Source organism: Vanacampus margaritifer, chromosome 9 (assembly GCF_051991255.1).
Source record: "Vanacampus margaritifer isolate UIUO_Vmar chromosome 9, RoL_Vmar_1.0, whole genome shotgun sequence".
Classification (NCBI taxonomy): Eukaryota; Metazoa; Chordata; class Actinopteri; order Syngnathiformes; family Syngnathidae; genus Vanacampus; species Vanacampus margaritifer.
In genome coordinates this window covers 17,794,513-17,817,442 of record NC_135440.1, presented here as the reverse complement: position 1 = coordinate 17,817,442, position 22,930 = coordinate 17,794,513, and the positions used below count along the sequence as shown (strand labels likewise).

Below are 22,930 nucleotides of genomic sequence, written 5' to 3'. Positions count from 1 at the left end.
CTAAAGCACACAGTAGGCTTTATGCAGCCTCTCAATTGCAAAGAACGGTTGAAGAAATGGTAGTTATTACACAAACGGTCAGCAGGCGACAGCAGCGCAAAAGAGATGAACCAGGGCCATGTCGAACAAAAGCTCTTTTATTCACAGTTCTAAATTGATTTGTAAATAATGATGAAACATAGCTATATTCTAATGATAATTGCTGCAAAACGGACTATAATCTTTTCTTTTTTTTCTTGACCTGTGTGCCTCCTTCCACTCTCACATAGCCACAGATTGTTTCCATTTACATCACTGTTTGCATTTTGGGAGAAAATGGCCACCCATCATCCCAGAACATATTGTTCAAATTAGAGGTGTGCTGGTGGGACAAAACACCGCGCTGACTTTGTATGTGGCCATCTGTACGAACTAACTGTCGAGACCCTGCCAACGTGCAGCATGAAAGCCTCTGACCCTGGTCACGCTGCAGCACTTAACAAGGATTTAATGTCGCCCCCATCGTTAGTCTGTGGGCCAGATGAGATCAGAGCAGAAGGCCACGGGAGATGAGCACAAAGCACAGCAGCAGAGAAAGCTTTGTAATCCCGCAATTGGTGTAATGGCTCTCCAAGATTGTCACATGTTCAAATCTGATTTTTGCAACATGAATGGAAAGAAAACAAATCATGAATAGCATGCTGGTGATAGCTCTCAAGTTTAACCTCTAATTCTCCTCTCAAAGAGTATATTCACTCATTCACTGCCATCGACGGCTATAGACATCAAAAATTCATTTGAACTATTTCTATTAGTTTAACATTTTTCCCACTTTTGTTAACAGTATGAATACCTAGAATTGTTTTTATTGTATTAGAACAGATATAAAATTTGTGATTAATTGTGAGTTAATTAGTGCAGTCATGCGATTAATTACAATTAAAAATTGTAATCGCCTGATGCTCCTAATTTTTAATAATCTTTTCTTAAAAAAAAAAAAAAGATTACTAAAAACAAAAATTAAAGAGATTATTAAAAAATTTGAGGCATCGGGCGATTACAATTTTTAATCGCATCACTGCACTAGTTAACTCACGATTAATCACAAATTTTATATCTGTTCTAAACTTTAAAAAAAATAATTATAGGCTTTCATACCGTTGTTAACAAAAATTTGACGTCTATTGCTGACAATGGCAGTGAATGAGTTAATGTTAAACATTATACATTATATGACCTCAAGCTTTTATGAGTTGGTTCTAAAGTTGATAGAAGTGAAATACATTGTACCTAGCAAAAAAAAAAAATCGTAATTTACGGGGGTGAAGAAAATCTAAGCTTCTTATGTGCCACTTATAAGAAATTAGCGCTGTGCATACAATAAAACTCAATTTGTGAAAATACATAACACTAATATAAATATTGTTTGATTTATCTAACAGAGGGAAAAAAATATGTCAGGAGTGGGATTTGAACCCACGCCTCCATTGGAGACCAGAATTCCCATTTGACTGGAAGGAACAACACCTTGAGTCTGGCGCCTTAGACCGCTCGGCCATCCTGACTGACAGTTGCACATGGAAGAAAAATGTGGCCAATCAGAAAACAGCAATCCAAGATGGTGCCTGTTTAGAAACATTGATTATCTAAGCCAGTGGTTCTCAACCGCGGTCCTCGAATACCCCCATCAAGCCATGTCTCCCACAAGCAACACAGGTGTTTCAAATGATCAGCTAATCAACAAGCTCTGCATGAAGTGAGCTAAACTGATTTCAAATACAGTTGACTATGCCAAAGATTACTTTTGAAGAATGCAGCAAGTGTTCGACAATTATTTTCAAATCTAAAAACTGCTTGAGCAGGAAACATGTTCTCCTTCTTGCCAACAATCCAAATTGGCATATGTATCTTGTCCACCATCCACTTTTCTCATCAGTCAGGATGGCCGAGCGGTCTAAGGCGCCAGACTCAAGGAGTTGTTCCTTCCAGTCAAATGGGAATTCTGGTCTCCAATGGAGGCGTGGGTTCAAATCCCACTCCTGACACATTTCTTTTACCACTGGGACCAATCAATCAATATTTGTCATATTGTACTGTATTTCAGCAAGCAGGGACCCGACGGTTTTATTTCTTCTTTCTTTTTAATGGGAAGACCAGCCCATTTCCTAAAAACATTTTTTGCTTGATTATCATTTGTGACCCGGAAGCTTGAAAAGATTGTAATTGCCACAAAATGTTGCCATTGCCACTCCAACTGTAATTGTCAGACACCCCTCCCGCTGGCACCCGGAATGTGAAAAGAGCATTCAGTGTAAATGACAGCAAGACACATTTCCAAGTGTCAGGTCTTGCATAAGTGCAAATCCATTCAGCCTCTTTATACTTGTATATCCACACATAGGCTATATGTTGCGTAATCATTTTCTCACTGCACGTATATGGGAGTCTCCGTGTGGTATGTGGGCCATTAGTGGACATTAGTGTTGCGGTTGGTGTGAGAGTGCATCAAGCCCCCTCCTCCCACCGTGAGAGTGGATCCATACACCCCCCACCCCTCCAGTGACTGAGTGAGAGAGCGGACGTCGTCATATAAACATGCAGGGAAACCCCAGCAGCATTGAGAGGACACGCGCTCCATTTCACTGGCAACATGTTTCTCATCTAATCCTGCTTGCAAATGAGACTAAAACTCAACCGCAGGGAGACATTTATCAATTCACTTGATGTGATATTTTGGAATTAAAGAAGCCCCAAGTAGCTGTTTTGTTTTTTGTTTTTTGTTTTTTAATTGCTTCTTTAACGACGGGACGATGATGTCCAGCGTGCGCCGGCACAGCCTCCGCCTCCAGAACGAGATCCACCGCTGGAGCATCTGCGACCCGGACAGTCTCCTCGCCCGCGTCCCCGCTTGCATCTCCCGGTCCAAGTCGTGCGCCAGCTCCGACGGAGGCAGCAGCCGCGGGAGCTGGTCCTCCTCGTCCGACTCGGTCATCTCCGCCGACTCGGTTAACCCGTACCGGGTGGTGCTCCTCGGGGCAGGCGGGGTGGGGAAGACCGCCTTCGCCTGCATCTTCTCCGGCGCCGCGGACAGCATGGACAGCGATGACTGCGAGCTGTGCGGAGGTGAGAACTCGACAATGAATTCATTTGAATGGCAACTTTTCTTTCATTTTTATTAAAATTATTATTTAAAAAAAAAAAACGTAAAAAAATTCACAGATAGCTTTTAGTTAACATCCTTCGGATTTTGATGTTCGATTGAAGTAGTTTTGAACTCCCTAAATCATAGTAAGATTTAAATTAGTATAATACCTGTGGTCCTCCAGTTACGACATTTTAAGGATACGAGCCCTCAATTACCACCTTATGCATTTACACCCCCCCCCCCCCCTCCATAAAACCCCCAAAACAAACAAACAAAAAACTCACATCCCCCCAAAAAATATACACACCAAAACAAATTTACACTCACCAAAAAACGGACTTAAAAAAAATCACACTTGGAAAAAAAACTTTCATGTTCAGCAAAAAAAATATTCACAAACGGTCAAAATTAAACTCTCACACCAAAACAACCCGACCTGAACACTCACACACAAAATTTCCACACACACAAAACATTTCATGCACTGCACTACAAAAAAAAAAAACATTGCGCAAGACCTCTCACAATCACCATAGAAAATCTTTTACACTACAAAAAACTCGCACATAATCAGAAAAAAAAAAAAAAAACAACTGACTCACCAAAAAAAGCTCACAATCACACACACACAAAACACCAAACAAATGTCATACACAAACAACCTCTCACTCAAACTGACACCAAAGCAACCTCATACATTCACCAAAAATGTTCACACTCACCAAATAACCTCTCACACACCACAAAAACTCACATTCAACAAAAAAACTAACAGGCCCAAAAACCCCACACTCGCAAATATCTCATACATACTAAAACTCTCACACCTAAAAAAAAAACACCAAAAAATGTCATATACATACAACTTCTCCACAGTAGAGAGAGAAAAAATGACTCACTAAAACAGTCCCATCTCTCCAAAAAGCTCTTACAGTATTTTAAAAAATTAAATAAAATGTCATACACAAACCTCTCAGTCAAACTGACACCAAACATCCTCTCACATTTTTAACACAAAAACCCCCACACTCAGCTAAAAAAGAGACACACCCAAAATTTTTCACATTAACCAAATAACCTCTCACACTAATCAAAAAACTCTCACGCTTACAAAAAAATAAAAAATCTCTGACTTCCCCAAAAATATTTGTTTCCTGTAAATGTTTCTTGTTTTGTTTTTTTTACAAGTCGTTATTATGAGTCTGTGGTATATATGAGTGCTCATAGTAGCACGTCTGTCTAACAGCTTTGAAGTTCAGATCTGAATCTCATCTTAGGCCTTCGTCTATGTGGAGTTTGCATTTTCTCCCGTATTTATGTTTACTCCACATACTTCAGCTTCCTCCCACATTCATAAAACTTAAAAGCTTGAATTGAAGACACTATATTGTCCGTAGGTGCGAATGGTCGTACTATACAATCAACGTTTTAATGTTAGAAGACATTTTTAATGTATTGTTTTTTTTTTTCATTACTTCAGATGAAATGCGTGAGAGGGAGCTTGATGTTGATGGAGAGGCTGCAACAATCACTCTCTTGGACACGTGGGATGCAGAGGTGAGTCAAACCATGGCCGGAGTTAACCACATAGGCAAGGGCAAATTGTATGATGGCCCCCCGCCCCCCCCCCCCCCCATGCCCATAATCCACTCATCCCACTGTGTTTGTTTGTGTGTTTACAGAATGACAGTGAATGGGCTCAGGAGCGTTACATGCAGTCGGGCGACGCCTTCCTGCTGCTGTACTCCATAACCGACCGAGCGTCCTTCCTACGGGCGTCCGAGCTGCGCATCACACTGCGCCGCCTTCGCCCCGCCCAACACACACCCATCATCCTGGTGGGCAACAAGTGTGACCTGGTGCGACGCAGGGAGGTTTCTACCAATGGTAAGAACCCCTGACTTTTTTTTGCAGCTATGTAGGCTATATTTAACCCTGGAGAACCCACGGGGTCAAATTTGGCCCCTATAAATTCTGCTACTCAAATAACAAAGACCTTTTTTTTTTTTTTACAAATTTAACTTTAAAAGTCCAGAGTGCCACTTCTGACCCCTGCATGGGGCCATCTAGTGGATGAATATTGCACCTACATGAGCCAGAGTGGTGGTGAGTGGTGACAAGATGGCTAAAATGCAACAAATAAAACAAAATTTGATTGATTATTTTCTTAAATTCTAAATAGTTTACTGACAGTTTTTGTTATTCTGATTTTTCGAAATGATACCCCTAAATCCCAAAGGGTCAAATTTTGCCCTAATCCTAAATTAGGGAATACATTGAAAAAAACATATATTTTGGTGTTCAGTGAATTTATAGCAGTCATTTAATGTACAATTCATAATTTTCCAAAGTAAAGGGTTCTTGGGTTCTCCAGGGTTAAAATGAAAATGGCTTTGGCGCCATCTTGTGGCCAAGATCCAGTGAGATCCATTGAACGTCTACTATGGATAAAGCATCAAATAAATACAAGGTTAGCATCTGTTTTTGTACCCACTGTCGATCTTCTACCTCCAGAGGGCCGCGCCTGCGCCGCCGTCTTCGACTGCAAGTTCATCGAGACCTCGGCCGCCATGCAGCACAACGTGTGGGAGGCCTTCCGCGGCATCGTGCGACAGCTGCGTCTGCGCAGGGACTCCAAGGACAGCAAACGCGGCGGGCGCGCCGCCTGCCGCCCCCGTCGAGAGAGCCTCCCCACCAAGGCCAAGCGTTTTCTCGACAAGATGGTGGCCAGGAACAATCCCAGCGTGGCCTTCTGGCTCAAGTCGAAATCCTGCCATGACTTGTCTGTTTTGTAGGAGAATGACTGACACGGAAAGACTTGAGGAGTGGACCGTGAAAATGATTTCTGCCATGAGGGGCTTCAAGAACAATTTGATGGACAAGATGACGACATTTGCTGTTTACAATCAACAAATGGACAAGGAGGACCATGCGCAGTATTTGTGTGTTTCACATATCTCTCGTGCTATTTGTATTCAGTCCTGCCTTCATGTCTGTTGATCCCTTTACTGTATGATGTATTTTTTTTAGAGTAACACAAGTAGGCTATATGGGTATGAGGTGCGGAATAGGCCAGGAATAATATTTACCTCTCACACACCAAATGAAAGATTTGGTAACTGATGGGTGAATGAGATCATTTAGTGTGAGAGGGGTTTTTATGAGAGATTTTTAAAGTTTTTTTTAAGTGTGAGAAGGAGAGAAAGAGTATGTTTTTTTTTAGCAAGTGTGACAGGTTTCTTGTTGGGTGTGTTAGTTTTTCATTTGTGGGAGAGGGTTTGGGGCGGGGGGGGGTAGTGTAAGTGTGAGGGTTTTTTAGGAAGGGAGAAGTTTTTGTGGCGTATATCTAAGTGTGTCACCCCCCCCCCCCCCCACACACACACACACACACACACAGATTTTTTTTCTTTATGTTTTGAGATGGGAGTTTTTGTTTTGTTTTTGAAAGCGCTTTAAAAAAAAATCTAATTCGAGACTTTTTTAAATTTTTTTATTTAATGTGTGAGTTAGGTATTATTACTGTGTAGGGGTGTTTTTTTTTTAATGTGAGAGAAGTGTGGGTGTGTTTTTTAAATATTTTTAGAGCATTATTTAGTGCACAAAAATACTCTCTCACGTCCAACAAAACCTCTCACATTTGGCAAAGACACTCACACGCAACTACAGTCAAAATATGTCACCTCTCACACTCAAACCAAAAAAACTCTCCGACATAGCAAACAATCTTCCTCACACAACAGAAACCTGCCACTTTCACCAAAACACCTCTCTCCCACACTTGAAAAACTCTCACCTAAAACTTTGCACATACACAGCAATAATAACACACACTTGACAAAAAAAAGTCTTAAATCTCACCATAAAAAAGGTCTGTTTTTTTCTCTGAGTGTGAGATGTAAATGTTATCTCATACAGCACCTCCAATCAGTGCAATTTCCTGCAATGTTGCCACTTGTATGTAGCTTCCCATGTTGCTTATTTGAATAAAGGGACCACAGGATCAGAAGAAAGTCTCCATTGTGTGTTACAGTGTGTGACTCACATTTGACACAATGGCGTTACATGACAATCACTAAAAATAACAAGCGACAGATGAGTCACGGGGTTGATAATGTCACGGTGAATATTGAAAAGATCAAATTAGTGCGCGATCGGGTGCTCAGGGCCTGACGGGAGATTGGGGTCGCAGCTTGACACTGATCTGCAGCCTTGTTGGAAAAGCTGTGAAAGAATTTGAGACAATATGTTGCCAGGGTGACATTCACAGGATTTATGGAAGGCTGTGTGAGCAGTTATTTGGTGCCCTTGATATCCTTTTCAAGGTCCATGTACTAGCACACTCTTAGCCCTGAGTTGAAGGAGAACTTTGGCATACTAAAAGGCAGAGCTCGGACTCGCACCGAGTCACACAGGCGTGTTGACACGGAAAGTTGAACCGTTTGAAATAACTATGACATAGTGCCATATCCTGGTGTTTTTTCTCTCTCTTTAGTCCTGTTTAAAATCCATCTATGTTGCCATTAGCATCATCCGAGGTAGCGCTAAGCTAGTTCATCTGTCACATCCTGCGTCCAAGTCCCTTTCGTTAGCTGCTAGCATGGCATTAGCTGGCCAAATATTGCTGTTGCTAGGATAGCGTTAGCTAGCTAACGCCTCACTGTTGGCCGTCTAACTCTGTGGTATCTAAGAGAGCATACTGTTACATCGTACATACGAACCTAATGGTGGATATAAAGGATAGAGAAAAAAATGCTCCAAAGACTTTCCATAAGGAAGTGTGCGTGTTCTAACACCATGCGGGGCCCTCCCAACTTGTCAAGCAGAAGGTGTTGCCACATGCTGGCCTGCGCTATTACATAATCCATGCTAATGAATTGGACGCTCTTGTGCGAGGTGTCGACAGTCGCAGGTTGCGTTTAAACGCCTGCTGTCAAAACAGTGACTCATTCACAGGCTGCGCAGTTAAGGATTCACACACATTGTCGCCTTTTTTCTTCCTCCTCCGCAGGATGTTGCAAGCTAGCGACGCCGATGCCGCATAAATATGCCTGAAAATCGACCAGGGATGTTGGCGGGAATTGAGGTCAGTTGTTCCAAGGTGACCTGTCAGGTGACCTCTGTGATTGCGAGGGGTGCGATGATCCGTCTATTGACGACGCGCGGCCTTATCAGCCATTGACGCTAATGGGCAATCTGACAGGAAGCGGTTCACTAGTGCAGGTCAAAGTCTGACCATGAGAAACTTGGCACCGAGCAGTAGGATTTCTTCACATTCAAGTCTTCTTGTTCACTGTAAGGATGACCTTTAAATGGCGAACACACATAAATCTGGTTTTACACTTTCAAAGTGACCCATTATGTCAAATGTAGGCCACTGTATAAAGCAATTAAGCACATTCGTTAACTGAAACTTGAGGCCAAAAATGATGCTTTGTCCGTCACCATAAGGTTGTAGAACCATGTGACCTGCCCCAGCCAATCAGCGAAAAAAGTTACAGCAATGAAGTCAACTTATTTTTTGGGTGATATTAGCCCAGTTGTGGTATTATTATCGATACCACAACAGTGTATTGTGTTAGCAATTAATTAATTAAAAAATATATCTTAGCTAATACCCTTTGATGTTGTCTTTTCTAACAGAATAAGGGTAATGCATAATTTTTTTTAACTTTTAAAATAAATACTTACCATTAAAAATATAAGAGAGGCTAAAAAACTAAAAATATTTACTAAAAGTAAAGTTGTTATACCACAATAATAGAGTTTCTGTCTTTTAGAATGGACTCTACTGTAACAGTAATATCAAACCAAAGGCCAATTTCATTTAAAAAGCATTATTTAAATGTAATAAAGAAAAATACAGTACAAATGCACATCATGAAGTTATTAAAGTTATTAATATTAATACAACATATTTTTCTAGGTTTAAATTGTTGAATTCTTAAGTGCAGATGTGCCCTGCCTGACATGATCGACCTGTCTTTTTTTGTTTTGTTTTTTGAGAAGCAGTTTGGCAGATAGCGAACAATTCTGTCAAAAAGAAGCTTTGCACTCTTTATTGCCACTCCCAGCTGTCAAACTAAAAACAAAATAAAGAGAATGACACATTTTGCATTTTAAACAACCACATAGCTTTGCTTTAGATAACTGTTTAGCTTAATGCTAACAAGCAATGCAAAAGACCATAGACGGTCTAATGAATATCATCATTTTCGAGGTGTTCATGTAACGGGTATTTGAACACAAACGCTCGCTTGACATATAGACGGACAATATAATAATATTCACATATATTCTTTTACTTCTGCAAAATACTGTGGTTTACTCAAAACTGTCTGTATTATACTGCCCCCAGGTGGTCAAGGTACGCATACCAGAAGGAGCGGCACAATGTCCGTGAATTGAAGCAAAAAAGTTGAGTGTTTTGAGTTTATTGATAACCACTTTCATTACTTTGTGATCATACTCTGCCTTTAAATCACCGCAGCGAGATTACAGGTCGTGAAACCAGTCCTTACAGTGCGTCGTCCTTCCTGCCCCGAGCCCGCCGCCCATTGGTGGGCGACAGTGCTGATTAGACAATGATTAGATCCAATAAAAGAGTGCTGGTTAACGTGGTTAACGTTTGACCAGGCAGGATGAGAATTCACATCAGTCACACCCGGAGTGACTGGCAGGATCTCTCCGGAGAAAGGTACGTCGCCGACACGCTCGTCTACACGCGCTTCTGTTTTCGTGTATTTAAAGTTGTTGGTTTTAAAAAAAGATTGTGTATTGACTTTCCTTGTGGAGGCTTTCTTTTGCGTGTGTTGTCAATGGTTTCCTCAGCGTGACCTTTGCGCACCGTTGCTGTACGTCAAAGAAAGTGAAAACACTTGGGCGTAGCGTATATTTGCATAGCGTACTGTGTATAGACTTCGGGAAAGCACAAGCAATTTTTGAAAAATTTGTTATGTGTTTATTAATTATCGAGTCTCTTCGGTTGGTGACAAAAAAAAAAAGGTCATTAGCTGCCACTCAATGTCACCTTCACTCTTGTCAACCAGGGTCACGTCCCCCTTCATTGTTCTACTTGAGTCATGTTCACGTGTCGGTAATATGATTAAATAGCCTATTATGCAATAGATTAATGTCTTTTTTAAGATTTTATGGGATTTTATGCAAAACAGTCCTAAGTAACATTTTATACTGTACGCTTACTAAACACTACATTAGATGTAGAAAAATTTTTAAAAAATTCAGCCGTTGCTAATTTACCAATATTTCGTATGTTGGCTATTCTTGATTGGAAAAGTTAACCAAACTATTAAAAAACACTTGTCACATATCGCTCTTGTATTAGAACTTTTGGATTGTGCTGCTGGTGTACCTGATGAAGTGTCTGTTTAATGCACTTTTGTTGGCTAAGAAACCAAATCTGGTGCTTTAAACTTGAGCCAAAACGGATGCCCAAATAAGGAAGTGGGACCATTGATCTCTTACAGCCAATCAGAGAAGCCTAATAATAGTAAATACAAATTAACGTTTGAAAGGAAAGTCAAGTAAAAATGGTCTTTACTGTATGTTCTAAAAGACGGCATTCTGCTTAATATTGTTTGTGAAATATGAAATAAGCAGAAAAATCCACACGTTTTTATACATCTAATTTTTTTCAGCTTGTGAAAATCACATGGCCAAACCCAGTAAGCAGGTGTGCTGTGATTGGTCGTTGCCCAATGTGATGTCATTGTCAGTCAACAGCAAGTGGCATAATGGCCGCCCCTTGAATTTTCTTCCTGTTTTACTGTATGGCTAAATATTGCTACAACCGAAATTAGTAAAGGAAATTCAAAAATATAAAATGAAAGCTTGATGCAAATGCCAAGATTTTTATCTGGTAAACATAATAAACAATTTGATTATGCTGAAACACAGTGAAAGTTATTAACATTAATAGCATATCACAATAACATCGATACAGTGATACGATACCCAATGGAGTTAGCGAGTGTTTTCATTCAAGGCCCATTTTGATTTATCGTGAGCGCTTAAGGCAAACGTGTCGTTGGGGTCACGCAACTGGACTTGAACGCAACAGGATAGACAAACACAATACGCACGTGTACAGTGCACATTGACATTTTCTTCAGGAGTCTTTAAAAAAAAAAAAAATCACTTCTAACTAAAAAAACTTGAGTTGGATGTTACACAACAAACATGTTTTAATCTTCCGCATGAATCCGTCTCCTTCTTGTTGTTTATCCGCAGACTGTGATGATGACTCCCATGGCGCATCTGTGTCTTCTGGCACTCCTGCTCGGCTCTGTGAGTACACTGCATATTCATTAGAAAATGTCCAAACACACACGAACCCTCTCGGAGAGGAACCACACTCCATTTCCTGAGAAGCCATACGTGATGTCAAGTGTGACTCATGGCTGATTCATTGAAGCGAAAGGTGTCCTTTGTCCCGTCCCGTCTTGTAAGAAAAGGCCGGACTTTTTCCACGGAATGCCGGATCAATCAATAACCGACTGACGTTTGGGAGCCGCGGTGAAAAGATTGTTTCTTCCACTTTGACCTCTGTTCCATGGTTCTGATCAAATGGGCGTCCCACACAATGGAAATATTGTTCATCAATTTACACTCATTATATTTGTAATATTAGATCAACTATTTGGGTTATATTTCATATTCTGTATGTCCAGCACAACACAACACTGTTGCTAGCAACAACAACAAAAAGTCCTAGAAAGCCTACTAGAACATCCATCCATCCATCCATCCATTTTCTTGACCGCTTTTCCTCACTAGGGTCGCGGGGGTGCTGGAGCCTATCCCAGCTGGCTTCGGGCAGTAGGCGGGGTACACCCTGAACTGGTTGCCAGCCAATCGCAGGGCACACAGAGACAAACAACCATACTCACAATCACACCTATGGACAATTTGGAGTGTTCAATTAACCTGCCATGCATGTCTTTGGAATGTGGGAGGAAACCGGAGTACCGGTGAAAACCCACGCAAGCACGGGTAGAACATGCAAACTACACCCAGGAAGGCCGAAGCCCGGACTCGATCTCACGTCCTCTGCACTGGGAGGCGGACGTGCTAACCAGTCAGCCACCGTGCTGCCCCCTACTAGAACATCTCAACTTTATTTGCCGTTAATCAGAGGCACTTAAAATTACAGAAGCATGGAAATGCCGATGTGGAGTAAACATTTTTGACTTGTGAGTACGTTCTAACGTACTTGTAAGCTACAGTAAATGCTACAAACGAGTGTATTAGCATTAGCATCGCTAGTATGTTCGAACATATTTGGGCGTATGCTTGAACATATTTGTGAGTATGTTCGAACATATTTGTAAGTTCGAACATATTTGTAAGTTCGAACATATATGCGCATATGTTGGAATGTATTTGCGAGTTTGTTCGTGCATATTTGCGCTACGTTCGAACATATTTATGATTGTGTTCGAACGTATTTGCGCATGTGTTTGAACATATTTGTACGTTTGTTCGAATGTATTTGCGAGTATGTTTGAACGTATTTTTGAGTATGATCGAATGAATTTTCACGTATTTGTGAGTATATTTGAACGTATTGTATGTTCGAACGTATTTGTGCGTACTGCTATGTTCGAACATATTTGCGCGTGTGTTCGAACGTATTTACACGTGTGTTCAAACGTATTTGCACGTATTGTATGTTTGAACGTACATACGCGTATCTTCGAACATATTTGTGAGAATTTTCGAACATACTTGCGAGTATGTTTGAGCGTATTTGCAAGTACGTTCGGACGTTTTTAAATCAAACGTACTCAAAAGTCAAAAATGTTGACTCCAAATTGACAGATTTGCCACGCTTTGCCATGTGAACTGTTTGCATACCCACCTTTCCATAGGCTGCTGGGTCGGGCCTGGAGGGTAAGAAGATCCCTTTTGAGAACGTGGTGCTGGAGGTGCGAGAGGGCACGCCTGTACCCTACGTCCTCTGTCAGGTACTACACAAACACAAACACGTCCACTAATTACACTTTTTTTTCTTTTCTTTTTTACGTTGATCTAAATAATTGGTCATTTTTGCTCAGTTCCAGGCGAGCCATCCTGGCGTGGACGCTTTCAGGCTGAACGGAGAAGGCAGTGATGTCATCAAGATCGCAGCTGATGGTTGGCTCTACTTGGAAAAAACTCTGGATTGGTCCCACAATGACAACTACCTCATTGCGGTAACATACACTCCCCATACATGTACAATTAATGTCTCATGGACACAATTTATATGATTGTGTTGTTGTCTCCAGGTGGAGGCGCTAGTGGACAGTGAGGTGGTGGAGGGTCCGATTTACGTGACCATCAACGTGATGGATATCAACAACCACGCCCCGTATTTCAACCAGACTTACTACACGGCTTTGGTCCGAGAGAACAACCCAGCAGGTATGCATGAGTCTACTTTCTAGACCCCCAACGTTGACATTTGGAACCTCAATCCAACCACGGAGGCATTTTTATGTATCGCTGCAGGTGTCCCGTTCACTCGTGTGTTTGCGTTGGATCGAGACGACCCCGGCACTCCCAACGCTCAGCTGGTTTACAGTATCGTCAGCCAGATCCCCAACCGGCACAACACGCTGCTCTTCCAGGTGGACCCAATCACGGGCGAGATCTCCACAACTAAGCAAGGTCCCGCCCCTCCCCGCCTCGCCCCGCCCCCTGCCTCTTAACGCAGGCGCCTCACGTGCAGAGTGCGAGGTGTCAATAATCTGTCTATCTCTGGCCGTCATCTGGCAGCATAGTGTCAGAGTGAAACCAGATTACACAGAAGAAAGAAAGAATTCGCATCTGCACGGGCACGACTCACTCGAGGCTTTGTTTTTGTATACTGAAGACATTTTAGGTTTCAGATCAACAGATGCATATGAGACCAAAGTTCAGAAATCCAGTTTTTACCTCGTGGTATTTACATCTAGATGTTTTAAACAACTCAGGACAGAGCAGACGAGCGCTTTTCATGTGAGCAAAAATGATTGGAACATGTGACTGATGAGTGTTTAGATTAATTGCTTAAACATTAGTGTTTGTTTTTGGCTTTGGGTTTCACCTGTGCTTAGATAGTGATTCTTTTGTGTAATACTAGAGGATGTGCAGAGTAGAAGAATCTTAACAAAAAAAAAAAGTTTTTTAGATCCTTTAAAGTGCAATACAGTTTCCTTGGGAAGAATTACTTCTCCCCATAATAATAAAATTAATAAAATAAAATAAAAATACATGTAAAAAAAAATCATTTTAAGGATAGAATATCAAAATTAAATAACAATAAATATATTATATATAGCAATATAAAACTAAACTTTTTAAATTGTATTATTTAAACTTTGTTTAATGTAATTAATAAACAATTATCTCATAAAACAAATAAAATACGTTTAAATGTATATGTAGAATTGGATATTTTGATAATAAAATAAAACAACATAAAACTAACATTTTTTATAAATAATTTAGTTATGAAATAATAAATAAAACATTTTGGAGAATAATTTATTGTCATTTTTTAATTCTTGGATTTACAATTAATTTAATTCTAATTCTTTTACAATTACCCAATACAATGTGACATTTTAAAAGCGTATATATGCAATTGTTTATTTCGATACACTTTTACTTTGTTATTCACAATATAGTAACCAATTATTCAATTAGATAAACAAATAGAACATCATAATTGATGTAACAAACGATGAAGCACCAATAATGTGCAGAGGGAGATTTCGGTATGTTCCTGGGAGCTCAACCTCTTCACACAAAATTAAGCATTTATTTTCCAAAAATTTAACTCACTGAAGTCTTGCACTACAACGTGTATGACGGTGGGTTAGCTTAATAATTTTTGTGTGACTGAAGAGAAAGTGAAAATATGAAATTGCAAATTGTGCCCACTACTTTGTGTGACAGGGGAGCAAATGCTGAATGCCAGAGAGATGATCCAGTTTGACAGAGGAGAAGAACGCAGCGCTGACTCTCTCAAGGCCAAATTTAACGACTACTGTCCATCCCCAACCATCCCCTATGAACAAAACCCCTTCTTCACCTGTGTGGAGAGAGCAGGTCTGTTTCCAACTTTCATTTCAGTTCATCACCGATCATGACGACGAGCATTATCGGATTGTCATTCATGTTTACAACTCATCTTCTTCTGTGGTGTCAGAGATGAGACGCAGCAATCTGGACCCCCTGGAGGACCCGGACTACACCTTAATCGTGAAGGTCCACGACATGGGAGGAGCGTCCGAAATGGCGCTGAGCGGCAACACCAGGGTGCACATTGCGGTGCAGCCCAACCTTTGGGTCAACCCCGGCAGGCTCACCATTAGGGAACATCTGGAAGGATCCTACCCGAGAGTCATAACGAGGGTGAGGAGAAAAATTCACTCACACGCAGACCCCATCACCCATCATGCTCTCTGGTTCTAGGTCCAGTCCAATGAGCCCAGCGCCATCTACAGGCTTGTGCAGAAAGAGCGAGAGATGAGCTTCCCCTTCCAGATCACAGAGGATGGAGAAATCCTGCTCACAGAGGAGCTGGACAGGGAGGAGAAGGACATGGTGAACGTCTCTAAAAAAAAATCTTGCACAAGGCAGAGTTGGGAACGAACGAATTACATGTTATAATACAAAAAAATTTTTTTTAGTAATATTTGAAAAAAATTGCCACGAAAACTCGGAATATCAAATCATTGTTTTTTTTATTTTTTTAACCGCTTCTAAAGCCAACACTTGCCTGTGAACCCGAAATTGTGATTAGCTGTTGTAGGCCCAGCACTGACTGGCCATTGTGAATTTCTGCAGGCCAGTCCAGTTGATGTTGATTCATCAGCTAATTTGGTTATTTTGCTTAGACTGAATGTATCGTGAACATTTAAAGAAATGTTCAGGCAGTGAAAAGTGTTACAGTACAATAAGTAATAAGTGTACCGTTTACTTTTGCTTTAGCAGTTGAAAAAAAATTACTCCATTTTATTTTTTTCTTTGTGTAGTCGTAAATATTGCTGTCAAGTGCTAAAATGTGAAAGTAATCAAAAAATGTAATCAAATGTAATTAGTTACATTACTTTAGAAGTAATTGAACCGATTACACATTACAAAAAAAGGAGTTTTGGACATCTGATGGCATTTCCATTCATTTCAATGGGGAAAGTTGTTTTGACTTAACGATTATGTAATGAATTCAACTCTTAACTCAAGGTACCACTATAAAGTCCAACTTTTGAACTTAATCTCCGATTGCTCGTGTTTCAGTACATCCTGGTGGCGATGGCCGAAGACGAATATCAGAACCAGGTGGATCCGCCCATGGAGATCCAGGTTGTGGTGGAGGATGTGAACGACAACTCACCCATGTGCGAGAAAGAGGAGAGTGTGTTTGAGGTGCAGGAGGACGAGCCTGCGGGTAAGACCTCGGCAGTCGAGTTCTTTATTTGAATGTTCATTTATTTTATATTATTATTATTATTATTCATGTATTTTTTTAATTATTAATATTTATTGTTATATTATTATGATTTATTATGTCATTTATTTATTTATTGTTTATTTTTGTGGAAGGATGGGCGACAATTTGTACAAAAGCATTTTAGTTTGTCGTCAATAAATCTCCGTTGTGTTTTCAGGCAGCCCGATCGGTCAGCTTGGGGCCCACGACGCAGACGACGCGGAGACCTTGAACGCCCTGCTGACCTACGCCATCATGTCCCAGCAGCCCTCCACCTCGCCCGAGGCCTTCACCATCGACGCCGACTCGGGTCAAATCCAAACGCTGCGCACGCTGCAGCGCAGAGACCATCAGGTGTACAAGCTGGATGTCAGAGTCAGTGATCCAGGTAACGCGCACACGCGCACACAAACATGCGTTTGTCCTTGAATTAATCATCATTTATTTTCCTCAGCTTACAGTGTAGTCTGCAAGGTCGTGGTCAAGGTCATTGATGTGAACAACGAGCTGCCAGTGTTTGAGAAGAATGATGTAAGCCGACAATCGTAATAATAAAGTATGCCAATGACAGATATGTTTTCAAATGTAGACAATTCAAGTAAAAGAGTCGTCCCCAAAAAAGTCTTTACTCAAGTCAAGTCCATCTTCTGCGTGTGGCGGTGCAGTACGGCAGCTACACGGTGGCCGAAGACGCCGCCGTGGGACATACGGTGCTCAGCATCAGCGCGTCGGATGACGACGACGCCGACAGCGGCAGCTCCTTCATCGAGTTTCACATCTCGGCCGGCGACGACGACGACGTCTTTGCCGTGGAAACGGACGGGAAAGGCGTCGGCCACGTGGTCATCGCAAAGGTACAAATGAGGCCCTTACGTGTTGAGCTCAGTTGTCATGGTAACCTTTTTTATTAGAATGTAATCACTTCACAGTTATGCTTATGTGATTGCAATCAAGTGTTAAATGGTATTTGAAATGCACTTTGGGGGATGAAAATTAGTAAAACAAAAGCAAATGTTTTTTTTCAATGGTCTATTGAAATGTAATTAAGGAGAATCTGGATAAAGGTTCAGATTTTAGTCACTATGCTAACAATGGAAACATGCAGTTCCCTTAAATGTCCACTTGGGTTAGTGTTTAGCCATCCAAACATTCCATTATTTGTCATACATCCACTCGTCGTGCGTCTCCAGCCTCTGGACTTTGAGAGCTCGTCCTCCTACAAGTTGAAGATCGACGCTCGGAACCCGGAACCTTTGATGAGTGGCCTGGAGTACGGCGACGAATCCACCGCCTTCGCGTCCGTGTCCGTCACTGACGTCGACGAGGTCCCGGAATTCACCATGGACGTCCTGGATGTGGTTGTGCACGAAAACGTCACAAAGGGAGACGTGCTGCTCACGGTGGAGGCCAAAGACCCCGAGGGCAAAGAGATACGGTAAAGGACCACCAGCCGAAACGCTGCACACACTCGCCTCTGAAACGTCACGGAAATTTGAAACAAACAGTGAGCGAGTGAGTGAGTGAATGAGTTAGTAAATTAGAGGACTATCTAGTTAGATAGATGTATGATGAGTGAGTGAGTGAGTAAGTCTGTATAGAAATGTTAGTTAGTTGGTTAGTCAGTTAGTTAGTTGGTTAGTTAGTTAGTTTTTTAGTTAGTTAGTTAGTTAGTTAGTTAATGGGATGTATATTGAGTTATTCAGTGAGTGAGTGAGTTCATTGACATTCATTGAGCTAGTGAGTTAGTAAGTTAGAGAACCATCTAGTTAGATGTACAATGGGTTATTGTAATTTTAGTTAGTGATTGAGTTAGTTAGAGTAATTCTGTATAGAAGTTAGTTAGTTAGTTTGTTAGTTAGAAAGTTCGATAGATAGATAGTTAGATGTATATATCGAATGAGTGAGTGAGTGAGTGAGTGAGTGAGTGAGTGAGTGAGTGAGTTCATTGACATTCATTCAGCTACTTAGTGATTGAGTTAGTTAATAATTAAGTCTGTATAAAAAGAGTTAGTGAGTTAGAGTGTGTTAGTGAGTTGGTAAGTTACAGAACTATCAAGATAGATACTATAATGGGTTATTTAATTGTATTCAATTTTTGGATAAATTAAAAGAGAGTGAGTGAGTGCATTAACAAGGGAGCAACTTAGTGATTGAATTAGGGAATGAGTTAGTGAATGAGTAAATGACTCATTTTACGAGTTAATATGTTAGTGGGTTATTTAGTTAGATCGTTACTTAATGGGTTATTTAATTAGTAAGTAAATGAATGATGAAGTAAGTGAGTGAGTCAGTTAAAAATGTGCTTTGGTTGTGAGTTACTTAGTTAATGAGTTAGTCAAAGAGTTGGGAGTTGGTAATTGGTTGAGGGATTTTCTGAGTGAGTGAATGAGTGGAGTAAGTGAGTTAGTAGGTTAGTGAGTAATGTAGTTAATTACTAAGTTAATAAGTTGTTTTATAGCTAATGATTTAGTCAGTGATTACTTAATTAGTAAGTGAGTGAGTTAATCAGTTTTAAAAAAAATAGTTACTTTGTTATTTACGTAGTTAGACTGTGTGTATACGTGTACAATGTTCCTGTGCAGGTTTACAAGCTATAACAACGTGATCAACGAGTAGGCTGACCTCAAAAGCAGCACGTGCACATCAATCACAAAGGCATCAATAATTCCTCGCACTTTAAATTTGCCTGCTTGTTTTGGGCTTTGGCTCCATCACGTGCGCATACACGAGTAAACTATCGATTTGTTTCCTCCGACTTTGTCTGAATATGCAGAAAGTGACGGCCTCGCGTGTTTTGTTTGTTTGTCGGGCAGTTTCAAGATGGACGGCGACGCCAATGGCTGGCTAGAGATGGACGCAACCACAGGACAAATCAGGACCAAAGACAAGCTGGACAGAGAGACTCTGGAGACCTTTGATGTGATGGTCACTGCCTTCGAGAAGGGTCAGACACATTTTTAAAAACACTTTTGTTTTTAGATTGCACTGTTGGGAGAAAACCCTTACAAAAAGTTACACAATGAGAGTAACTCACGTTTTGCTCTATTGTAAGGCATTTGTAACAACATCCATCTATAGCGCTTGTCTTCATTAGGGTTGTGGGAAGCTGGAGCTAATCAGAGCTAACGTTAGCCAAAAAACAGACAACATCTTTGACTGGTCACCAGTCAATCACAGGGCATGAATTGAACTCTAAACGTCACATCCGGTCCACAGATAACCCCGAGAAGTCCGACGAGCGTGTGGTGTCGGTGAGGCTGCTGGACGTGAACGACAACGTCCCGACACTGACGGAGACGCAGGCCTTCATGTGCCGGAAGAAACCCGAGCCGGTGCTCATCAGAGCTCGCGACGGAGACGCCGCCCCTTTCTCGCAGCCCTTCACATTCTCCCTCTCCTTCAGCAAGAAATCTCACAACTGGGAGCTGCAAACCATTGACGGTAAATGATGCAAGAATTTTCCCACGTGCCGTCAGACAACTTCTGTGCACTTCCATCATGCTCATCCGTTGTGTAGGCACCACGGCCAAGTTGATCCTGAAGAAGACACCAACGGAAGACAGAACGTTCAACCTGCCCATCAACATTAAAGATAACGCAGGAATGGGAGTCGCGCAACCCTTTGAGGGTCAGTGAAGAAATACATACTCAACTATAGACAAACAAAGGTGTACATTATTAAACGAACCCACAGCCGTCACTACCTGTAGGCGTAAAAAGCAAGACTACATAGGATGTGACATACAATCATTTTAAGCAAAAACTAGGCTGACTTGAAATACTGCACTTCCTGTTTTCAATCTTCAAACTCAACTCAAGAATGCCACCATCTACTGCTCGACAGTGGAATTACACCCAAAATAAACAGGAAGCTAAACAAAATTGAGTTACAAACTACACCCAAAAAAATCTGACGTTCACATACTAAACTATTCCTCCGTCCTCCAGTGCACGTGTGCACATGCACAGAGCTGGGCTACTGCTACGTGGCACCAGCCCAGCACGGCTTCAAATACGGAATGGGACCCACCATCGGCATCCTGGCGGGAACTCTGGGATTCTGTGGTGAGTTTCAGCAACTTTCAACTAATGCCCCACCATTCCGAAACTAATCAACCACTGTTGATGTTTGCAGCTCTGGTCCTCATCATTGCAGTCAAGCGTTCAGGTAAACGCAGTAAGGACAGCGAGGAGGTGGAGAAGAACGCCTTGATGTAGACACAAGGACATATTTGTACTATTTTCGTGTCATGCGAGGATTTTTGTTGGTGAATGACATTCATAGGAAAACGTGTACAAAGGTGTACAAATGTTAGTAGAAATTGCCGCAAAGTCATTTTTCGTTTTCTTGAGCATGCTGTATTTACTATCAGATTTAATAAACAACATAAAGACATAATTAGAAGTTGCAAAGCAGGATTAAAATACAGACTTAATAAACAACATAAAGACATAATTAGAAGTTGCAAAGCAGGATTAATCATGTTAGGTGGTCCCACCTTAATTTATTGTCTAAAAACATGTCACATCCAAAATGGCGAATACTGTACTTTTACTGCTCTTTTTCCCCCAATAAACAAAACAAATGGGAGCCACTATTACATTAGAGATGGTGTTACTGTTTCTGTGTGTATGAAGAAGCGCGTGGGCCAGCATGTGACGTGAACATCTCCCCTTTTACTGGAAAGCCTTCAGTTCACATTGTGACACTTCACTCAGCATTTACAGCTAACACGCTCTCGTCGGTCTTTTTGCTTTACTCTTCCTCCTCCTCTTCCTCCTCTTCACCGGCCGTCTGTCGCCGAGCAGTCAAGGCTCTGACTCACGTAGTGTGATTGTTGTCTATTGTGTGCTCGCTAAGACAAGACTGACAAAGTGGAGACAGAGACGTTAAAAAAGAACATCACACGGAGCGGGCTGGAGGCCGACGCCACACGTGCTATCGCGCACGCCGGTGGGCCACGTGAAGCTTTGAATCAAGTGCGTGTGAGCTGCAAATGGTGAAGTGTGTTTACGGTATGTGTTCCTTTTCTTGACGCTTGTATCCCAGCAACACTTTCCACAACACTCAAGAAATGGATTGAACTTGTTAGCTAGCCCACTTTGTAGGAATAATAGGAAAACAAAAAGTTTGACTGTGTTCATTTTGTTTTCTATGAAAATGCTGTCGAACTTTAACGAAATCCAACCCAAAAGTAAACCGTAAACCTAACCCGTACACTAATCCAATTAACACTAGCGATTCCAAACCATATCCTAACCCTGGTACTATAACTTCATCCTTAAAGCAACTAGAGTTGACTATCTCCTCCAAACAAGCAAAACAAATTATACTAAATTAAACATATATTCGCAAATAATACAAAATTAGGTAAATAATTGGAAAGTGGGCAAACACTGGGACCTTATCAACTCCAACAGAACCTCATTTGAGCCACAGTTTCTAGTGATAAATGGCCATGAATTTCCCCTGAAATTATTATAATCATAATTGAAAATAAATGAATACAAATATAAAATAATTTTAATTCAATAATAATAATAATAAATAATAATTAATACTACTAATAAAAATAAATTAAGTGTGCATTTAACTAAAGCACATTAACTTTCTCTGACAAAAGATTGCTAGCTTAATGCTAACATACAATGCAAAGTGCCATAGATGGATTTAGGAAATCAACAAGTGTCGCTGTCAACCAGTATTTGAACTCAAACGGAAGAAAGACATTAAGAATATACAACAATACTTATAGGCATATTTTTTATATATATATCAACTGCAAAAATAACTATAACTGCATTTTAGCTGTCACGGCCTCCTGTTTTATCATCAAATCTCTGTAGTATGTCTGTATGTTTGTGTGGCCATGTGCGTAAAAAGAATGAACAGCATAATGCCTATTGAGTTATCACGATGTAACTGTTTAAATTTAGTTTTCTTGTATTTGTTATTCTTTTATTTTTACAGTAAACGCAGTTTTTTGGGCGTTGAAACGGATTATAATGGTGTATATTTCAACTTGGAAAGACGATTTGTGATACAATTATTTGGAGGGAATTAAATGCACCAATGCAATCCAATAAAATAGTTTGCCAAGTTACAACTAGAATTAACCAATTAAACAATATCACTCATTTATGTTTATTTTTTGGCTAGTTTTTTTGTCCATATGATGTCTAGAAAAGTAATATTTATTTGTGTCATGTGAGTTCATCCCGCACACATGAGCAAGGAAGTGTTAGCCAATTATAAGAGAGAATGAAATGATGTCCTTCAGGCTTACATTGCCTCTTTTATAAGCACACTGGAAGTATGACCGACTGAC

General features: G+C 40.8%; 2 protein-coding genes and 2 non-coding genes across 4 annotated transcripts; 3 read left to right on the top strand and 1 right to left on the bottom strand.

The window, feature by feature from the left end:
- Window positions 1-1,434: 1,434 nt before the first annotated feature.
- trnal-caa (transfer RNA leucine (anticodon CAA)) lies at window positions 1,435-1,544 on the bottom strand. The gene is made up of 2 exons: window positions 1,507-1,544; window positions 1,435-1,479 (listed from the first exon to the last, which is right to left on the bottom strand). It is a non-coding gene; the product is annotated as a tRNA-Leu (tRNA).
- A 370-nt stretch (window positions 1,545-1,914) lies between these two features.
- Window positions 1,915-2,024, top strand: trnal-caa (transfer RNA leucine (anticodon CAA)). Its single transcript has 2 exons — window positions 1,915-1,952; window positions 1,980-2,024. It is a non-coding gene; the product is annotated as a tRNA-Leu (tRNA).
- Window positions 2,025-2,041: 17 nt separating this feature from the next.
- On the top strand, window positions 2,042-7,117 carry gem (GTP binding protein overexpressed in skeletal muscle). The gene is made up of 4 exons (XM_077575715.1): window positions 2,042-3,102; window positions 4,605-4,681; window positions 4,807-5,011; window positions 5,639-7,117. The coding sequence occupies exons 1-4, from the start codon at window positions 2,790-2,792 to the stop codon at window positions 5,917-5,919; spliced, it is 876 nt and encodes a 291-aa protein (XP_077431841.1). The 5' UTR covers window positions 2,042-2,789; the 3' UTR covers window positions 5,920-7,117.
- A 982-nt stretch (window positions 7,118-8,099) lies between these two features.
- Window positions 8,100-21,192, top strand: cdh17 (cadherin 17, LI cadherin (liver-intestine)). The gene is made up of 21 exons (XM_077575721.1): window positions 8,100-8,207; window positions 9,480-9,681; window positions 9,762-9,818; window positions 11,372-11,428; window positions 13,012-13,107; window positions 13,198-13,335; window positions 13,411-13,546; window positions 13,634-13,792; window positions 15,065-15,217; window positions 15,318-15,523; window positions 15,584-15,715; window positions 16,409-16,559; window positions 16,780-16,989; window positions 17,056-17,132; window positions 17,267-17,455; window positions 17,792-18,036; window positions 19,415-19,545; window positions 19,818-20,042; window positions 20,119-20,229; window positions 20,550-20,666; window positions 20,737-21,192. Exons 4-21 carry the CDS (start codon window positions 11,378-11,380, stop codon window positions 20,817-20,819), a joined length of 2,610 nt encoding a protein of 869 aa, XP_077431847.1. The 5' UTR covers window positions 8,100-8,207; window positions 9,480-9,681; window positions 9,762-9,818; window positions 11,372-11,377; the 3' UTR covers window positions 20,820-21,192.
- The last annotated feature ends 1,738 nt before the right edge of the window (window positions 21,193-22,930 follow it).